The following is a 7,931-nucleotide window of genomic DNA, read 5'->3' on the forward strand; positions in this document are numbered from 1 at the left end:
TGTAACACTGCCCAGCACAGCTGAAGAAGGTGCAGAAAGAGGGTAGAGGAAGGAACCAAGCTGCACTCCTGGGTTCCAGTCTCCAGCCTCCAGTTAGTGACCTTTAGACCCTCCCTCCCACTGGAGGGTGTTTGAACTAGGGACAGAGTGTTGCCAAAGCCTAGCCAAATAGTCTTCCAGGCCAACCCGAAGACCATGGAGAAGGGAGTGAAAACAGCTGCTGCTGAAGGGCATAGCCTGTGCACCACATGGGCTGCACACACACACACACACACACACACACACACACAGACACACACACAAATGAGATACAAATGAGTGTGCAGAGCAATGCCTGCCTGCTGAGCATTGGAACAGCAGGCAGGCAGACTTTATTGACTTTCTCCAGTAACCAGTGGGCTACCTTGGGCTGTGGACACTAGATATGGGGGCAGAATGGAAACAGGGCTGCTAGGCTCAGAAGGGATGTGACTGCCTGGTCATTCAGTAAATGACAGATGTCTTCCGACTTGATTCCACTGTCTTCTTCAGGATGGTGCGGCAGCAGGAGCCAGAGCCAGAACTGAAACCAGAGCCTGACACAGAGCAGGAACCCATACTGGGACTGCACCCAGATCCATGGGGAATATCAAAGCCCCCAGTTACAATGCTAGAGCAGCCTCCAGACCCAAAGCTGCCTTTCCAACCTCTGAGGTCACAAGTGCCCACTTGATCATCACCAACTCCCCCAGGCATGACCATTTGGCCTCTACAATCTCCTCCAGGCATGACCATTTGGCCTCTACAATCTCCTCCAGGCATGACCATTTGGTCTCTATGATCTCCTCCAGGCATGACCATTTGGCCTTCACAATCTCCTCCAGGCATGACCATTTGGTCTCTATGATCTCCTCCAGGCATGACCATTTGGCCTCTACAATCTCCTCCAGGCATGACCATTTGGCCTCCATTAGCTCCTCCAGGCACAACCATTTGGCTTCTACAGTCCCCTCCAGGCATGACCATTTGGCCTCTATGATCTCCTCCAGGCATGACCATCTGGCCTCTACGATCTCCTCCAGGCATGACCATCTGGCCTCTACGATCTCCTCCAGGCATGACCATTTGGCCTCTACAGTCTTCTCCAGGCGTGACCATTTGGCTTCTACGATCTTCTCCAGGCATGACCATTTGGCCTCTACAGTCTTCTCCAGGCATTACAACTTGGCCTCCATCAACTTCTCCAGGCATGACCATTTGGCCTCTACGATCTCCAGGCATGACCATTTGGCCTCTACAATGTCCTCCAGGCACAACCATTTGGCCTCCATCAACTCCTCCAGGCACAACCATTTGGCCTCTATGATCTCCTCCAGGCATGACCATTTGGCCTCTATGATCTCCTCCAGGCACAACCATTTGGCCTCCTCCAATTCTTCCAGGCATGACCACTTTGCCTCCACCAACTCCTCCAGGGACAACAACACTGCCTTCTGCCGTGGCTGCCAAGAAATGCACTAGGGTCACAGCAGGGTCCTCAGCACCCCAAGGTAACCCTACTCTCAAAGTCCCCTAATACTCACAGACAGTGACCTGGCTGGTGTACTCCTTAGACATCCTGAGGGAAGAAAGACAGGGGGGACAGCACTAAGAAAGGCTGTAAAGAATGCAATCCCCAATATAAAATCCTTCTCGAGGAATTGGTTGCCACTTGTGACTTATAGGCTAAGGAAATCTCTCAGAATGCCCTCTAGCAAAGAAGGCCTGCACAGGCCATTCTCCACCAGCAGTTTCCATCCCTGGGTCCCTGCAGATCCCCACCTGCACTCCTCACTCTCCAGCAGCCTTCGATATGTGGCAATCTCCACATCCAAGGACAACTTTGTGCCCAACAGTTCCTGGTACTCGCGCAGCATTCGGGCCATGTCCTGCTTGGCTGTTCTTAGAGCATCCTCCAGTTCATCCAGCTTGGCCTTGGCCTCCCTCAGAGTCATCTCCCCCTGCTGCTCAGCATCAGCAATGGCCGATTGCAGACTGTCGTTCTGGAAGGGGGTAGCAGAGAGGGAGAAAGTGACGGTAAGCCTGGCAAGGCCTCTTAAAACAACCACCGTGGGTATAATTTGAAGACCCAGATAGACCCTAATTTCATGAGCTCAAAAATATGCATGACCACCCCATGCCCAGTCCCTTGTACCCTAAAGGAAAATATTGCCTAAAGGCTTTTTTGCCTGTGGCAGAGGGTTTACTGGGGTCCCCCAATATCTACGTGTTCACCCAGAACCTCAGAACATGATCTTTGGAAGCAGGGTCTTCAGTTCAGTTAAGCATCTCATGACAGTCCATGGTACTTAATTTGAGTCCTAAAGCCCGATAATTTGTGTCACTGCACACTGAAGCAGAGGTGTGTGGGAGACTCAGCATCACCTCAGATGCAGAACGGAAGAAACCCTCCAGAGGTTGTCACTGCTCTGTCCCCACACAAATATCCCAGACCAGGAACAAGACTGTCTGTCCATGTCTCAGAAAGATGATGGGTGGCTGAGTAGGGACCCAGCACTCTGAGTCAGTATGAAAAGGTCTGTCTCTTGGACCTGTGCAGAAAACAGAGAGGGCTCTCCCAGGGAACTCACAGGTGAGAGGCTGTGATCCTCGGGGCTGTTTACTTGAAAAACAGGTACTTCAAATAACATAAAATAAGAATAAATAGATGAATAAAGAAGCAGGGAGGGAAGAGATGGCTCAGTGGATAAGAGCTCTGACTGCTCTTCCAGAGGACCTGGGTTCAATTCCCAGCACCCACATGGTGGCTTACACTATCTTCAACTCTAGCTCCAGGGGATTAGACACCCTCTTCTGGGCTCCATGGGTACCAGGCACACACATGATATCAGACATTTTTGCAGGCAAAATATCCACACAAATAAAGTTAATTTTAAATAAAAAGAATATTTGGGGGGAGGTTGTAGAGATGATGCTGGTTAGGAGCACTTGCTGGGCAATCATTAGGATGGGATGGAAGTTCAGATAGCCCCACCCACATAACAGCGGCACGTACCCCTACATATATATCCTGACGCGTGTACTCTATGCTTATCACCCGCTTTGGGTCTCAAATCTGGCTTTGAGGAACATGAGAAATAAGGAACAACAAGGAACATTGATAGCTAGTAAGTCATCACCCTTCCCACCTGGGAGAATGGGGAACCTCAGATCTTCTGAGAAGGCTCCACCTATAGGCCCATCTCCCTTTCTTGCTCTTTTCTCTCACATATTGTTCCCAAAGGAAAACCAAAGAAGTCAGTGTTTGACCTTAAGTTCCTGTTTGCTTGCGGAGGAAGTCAAAAGAGGAGATGTAGCAAGACTTAAACCGACCCTCTCTCCAAGGAGGCAGAAGCAAGATGTCCACCCAAATGGAGACTGTAAGTAAAAGCCAGCATACAGGCTGGCATTCAAAGGGAACTGGCAAAGTCAATTCAGAGGTGATCTGAAGATCTGTCTCTGAGTCCCAGCCAGTTACACATCCTCCTACAAGCCCACCTGGGAAGGAAACAACGCGCAGTGGAGGACGGAGGCACCAAGCAGCAGGTGGATGCAGCAGAAGACACAGAGAGCCTACCTGCATCTTGAGGCTCGCGATCTGACTCTGCAGCCTCTGCACGGCCTGCCGAAGCTGGGAAATCTGCATCCGGGCTTCCTTTAGGTTGTCCTCTTGAAGCTGGGCTGATGTCTGAAGTTCCTGGTACTGAGTTCACAAAGGTAACACCATTGGTTGAGTCGACAGCTAGCTCTCACTCCAGAATCAGGGGCCTGCCCATCTTCCCACCCTGAGATGTCTCCTGATGTCTACATTTCCCCAGTGCGCACCAACTACATTGCAAAGCTCACGGCAGATGTGCCTTTAGATGTCCAAGCCTATCTCCTACTTCATTGCCACTGTCCCCTCCTGATCTGCGGACACCGCATACCCTCTGAGCTCTCAACAGCTCTGAACCTGAAGGATGTCACTGGAGCTGCCCCAATAGGACCAAAGTTTGTGACCTCCCTGGGATGTAAGTGTGACCACCCAGTCATCCTCAGCCTGCTCCTCGGGCCACAGCACCTTGGTCTGGAACACAGCCTCTGCCTCAGCCTTGCTTGTCCGCGTGATCTCCTCATACTGGGCACGGACCTCGGCAATGATGTCGCTGAAGTCCAAGCAACGGTTGTTATCCATGGACAACACCACAGACATGTCATCTGCCTGAGTCTGCAGCTGTCTCAGTTCCTGTGGGAGAAACCAACTCAGTGACTCCTACCCTGCCTTCCCGCCCTGTCCCCTGAGAGGAGAAAGATGTCTGAATGTCCACCCACTTGCCCATCGCCCAGTGGTAGCACAAATTTGCAGAGTAAGGACCACTGAGGTGGTCTCCAGTGACTTGCAGTGTGGACAGTAAAGGAAAATTACCTATGAGGCCCCAAGTCACCTATCCCTGTCACCCCCTCACTCCTTATTGTACCTTCCTCCATACAATCCCCCTGCCCCAGCCACACTGGTCACCTCACACTTTCTCTGGCTGAGTCCCAGAAACTTCCTGCTTGAGGAGCTCCTTCCACCCTTCACTTTTCAGCCTGTTTTACCTTTTACATACGGCTCACTTGCAATCGCCACCTACCCATGTTCCCACCCTTCTTCCCGCTCTCTGTAGCACCCGTCACCATCTAACAGAATGGAATTTGCATGTACTAAGACCGGTGCTCTGTCCGACTCCTAATAGAAGCTACTGTGAGGGCTTTGACTGGTTATTCGTTGATAAATCTCACACTAGTGATTAGTAGCTCATGGTCAAAGGATGAATGACCACAAACCAAAGCTATCCTAATAGACTTCCCTTCCTAGTGGCTCCCCTCATGGCCACAGGGAGCCTGCCCATCCTGTCCCTCCCGCCATTTCTCCCTGTCCTTCACAGGTCCTTACTTCTTCATACAGACGTGTCAAGAAGCAGATGTGTTCTCTCAGAGACTCCAGTTTGCCTTCCAAATCCATCTTGCTCTGGAAAACCTCATCCACATCCTGAGGACAGAAGACAGACACCATGAACCTCATGCTTCCTCTCGGACACCCATGCCACTGTCCTGAGCCCCCTTCTTCTCCCACTCTGCCTGCTCTGCACTATCTGAGGAACACTGTTCCTTCTTGACCCCAACCTACTGTGCTGTCTGTCTTCCTCCCCTGCCTTCACAGAAGCCCAGTGCCCGGCAAACAGCATCTCATTCAGATCTGTCTTTAAGTGCCTGTGTCTAGGGAAATGTCCCATTCTGGCAGAGGGTGACTGCATGCAGAGTTCTCAGTCAGTATCTCCACATTAGAACCTCCCAGCCTAGGACCGGCTTTAGGGCATGGTGGGGACTTTCTGAGTGGCACATTTGAGCCTCTCCCACCTTCTTAAGAACCACAAAGTCATTCTGCACTGAGGCATGCTTGTGAGCTTCCTGGCCATACCTGCAAATGAAAAATGACAGTCAAAAACCATATCAGAGCTACAGCCCACCCTGCACTCTGCACCCCATACCTCCTGCCTACAGCCCACCCCTGCATTCTGCACCCCATACCTCCTGCCTACATCCCACCCTGTACTCTGCAACCCCATACTTCCTTTCTGCAGCTCACCTTGCACTTTCTGCACCCCATACCTCCTGCCTACATCCCACCCTGCACTCTGCACCCCATTCCTCCCTGCCCACATCCCACCCTGCACTCTGCGCCCCCATACCTCCTGCCTACAGCCCACTCTGCACTCTGCACCCCCATACTTTCTGCCTACACTCCACCCTGCTCTCTGCACCCCCATACCTCCCTGAGTGCCCTTGTCACTTCAGAGGCCCCAAGTCAGGAGCCCCCACTGACCCTTTTCCCATTTCCCTTAGGGGTTTGTCACATCCTAGCTATACCCCTGCGTCAGCCTGCATCCCACAGAACAGTAGGTCATGTGTCTTGATGGCTTTCCAAGCACTCAGATGCCTCTGAGCAGGCATCTGAGTTTCATAGGGAAACATGAACATAGGGAAGGGGGACAGGATTCTCCACTCAGACCTGAAACCGTGGGTGCCTCTCTCCCTACCCCACCTGCCCTGTTCCTTTCCCAGAGGCCCTGGAGACCACAAAGGGAAATGACCTTTTCCCAGACTATAGCAGTAGAAACCAAGGCTGGGAGACTGGGAGACGAAGGAGGACTACCCTCGCTCCCCAGCTCTCACCACCCCTCAGCTCAGGGCTGCCTGCACTACCAGGCTGCTTAGGTAGAGAGCCTAACACCACAGTGCTGCTGAAAATCACAACACGGGCCTGGGGACGGGTACACTAAACTGACTGCCCCCACCCAAGACCAGAGGACATCTGAGTCACGTCAGCCCCACAGCCTGCTAAACAGGAATTTCCTGAGAACGCCATCAAGGTGTTGTCCTGACCAGACACATGGGCCCTTGAGTCTAGGCCTCGGCCCTCTGGAAAGAGACCTCAATATTTCTCCCAGGTCTCTCCAAGCCTGGGGTCCTGAAGGGGGTGTCTTCTACATATTACAGGTGACCCTAGTGACAGGAAAGGGGCAGTTAACGACAGAATGGAGGTCCGTTGAGCAGCCCTGGGTGCTGGACATGCAGGAGACCCTCGGGTGGGCAGAGCGCTCACACACGCCCCCTAGATACCACACAAGAACTCCTGTTGCCTACTTGGACTTGAACTCTTCCTCCTGATCCTGGTAGGTCTTCAGTTCAGAATCCAGAGCCCCTCGCTCTCTCTGCAGCTCCTCCAGCTGCTGCCTGAGCCGGGCCAGGCAGGCTTCAAAGATGTGCTCCAGGCCCTGAGGGCTGTGGCTCCCCTGCAGCTGCTGCAGCAGCTCCCATTTGGTCTCCAAAACCTTGTTCTGCTGCTCCAGGAAGCGCACCTGCAACCAGACACAGGGTTCTGAGACTCCCCGGGCACAGCCTCAAGGAGAAAGACGCTTCAAAGACCCTCTCGTGGGTCCCTTACCCTTCCTCTCCATCCCTGCCTGTACCAAGGAGCCTCGAGCCTCCCACAGGTCCTGAGCACATCCGTGATTGGATGAGACCTTAGAGATGAGATTTCTCACCGCTACCCAGCTGTTCTCTGTCCCTGGGCCCAGCCATGGACTAGCAGAGCCCCAGCAAACCAGAAAACCACTAGTTAGACCCTGGGAGGACTTCCTTGCCATCGAAGTGAGGCAGAAAGAGGCCAGTGCACCTTATTCTAGGTCATCTTGTCTGGAGTGACTGTTGGAAGCCCAGAAACAGGGGCTACGTTTCCCTCACCTTGTCAATGAAGGAAGCAAACTGGTTGTTGAGGGTTCTTATCTCTTGAGTCTCCTGCGTCTTCACCACCTGGAACTGGGGGTCAACCTCAATCTTCAGTGGGGTCAGCAGACTCTGGTTGACGGTCACCGCTTGGATGCCCCCAGGAGGGCACTGAGAAAGACCAGGGCTTCCACTCCTCTGGACAAACCGTACCCCTTGCCTGGCCTCTGCTCCCCAGGCCCTCCCACCAGAGCTTCCTCTGCATCTCCTAGAGGAGCTCAGGCTCCTGCTGCTGAAGCCAGCCCTGCCTCGAGCCCCTGAAAAAGTAGAACACGCTGAGCGAGCACTGAAGCCCCTCTGGGCTCGGCATGGGGAGAGAGACATGGCAGAGACCGGTAGACCCGCAGCTTCAGACAGACTGGAGATGGTTACAGTGTGTGTGCTTCTGCCCTGGGGCCCTGGCACGAGACTTTTATCCCCTCCCGTCCCTGGGCTGGGCCTCGGAGAGCAAGATGCTCTCAGTCTGACTGTTCTGCCACTTACTGCAGCTGATCTGCTCTGACACACCTGGGGAATAAGCGCATGGCACGTGCGTGCCAGAGGTAGGAGACCAGGCCCTGCCCTAGAAGCCAAAGACAAGGAAGCATCTAGAGACATGAGCCATG

The 7,931-nt window shown here is 53.1% G+C and overlaps 1 protein-coding gene across 1 annotated transcript; it reads right to left on the bottom strand.

The window, feature by feature from the left end:
- Nucleotides 1-483: 483 nt before the first annotated feature.
- Nucleotides 484-7,650, bottom strand: Krt78 (keratin 78). Its single transcript, XM_038343178.1, has 9 exons — nt 7,285-7,650; nt 6,685-6,899; nt 5,398-5,458; nt 4,934-5,029; nt 4,079-4,243; nt 3,596-3,721; nt 1,801-2,021; nt 1,563-1,597; nt 484-1,481 (listed from the first exon to the last, which is right to left on the bottom strand). The coding sequence occupies exons 1-9, from the start codon at nt 7,648-7,650 to the stop codon at nt 484-486; spliced, it is 2,283 nt and encodes a 760-aa protein (XP_038199106.1).
- Nucleotides 7,651-7,931: the final 281 nt, after the last annotated feature.

The sequence above is a fragment of the Arvicola amphibius genome, chromosome 9 (assembly GCF_903992535.2).
Source record: "Arvicola amphibius chromosome 9, mArvAmp1.2, whole genome shotgun sequence".
Taxonomy (NCBI): Eukaryota; Metazoa; Chordata; class Mammalia; order Rodentia; family Cricetidae; genus Arvicola; species Arvicola amphibius.

Bases quoted from the DNA above. Each gene is read 5' to 3' on its own strand.
- Krt78 (XM_038343178.1), bottom strand. From the start codon at position 7,650: ATGTCTCTCTCCCCATGCCGAGCCCAGAGGGGCTTCAGTGCTCGCTCA. The intron at 5,030-5,397 runs GTGGGAGAGGCT...TTCTGTCCTCAG, and splicing joins ACTTTGTGGTTCTTAAGAAG to GATGTGGATGAGGTTTTCCA. The intron at 1,598-1,800 runs GTGGGGATCTGC...TTCTTCCCTCAG, and splicing joins CTGGAGAGTGAGGAGTGCAG to GATGTCTAAGGAGTACACCA.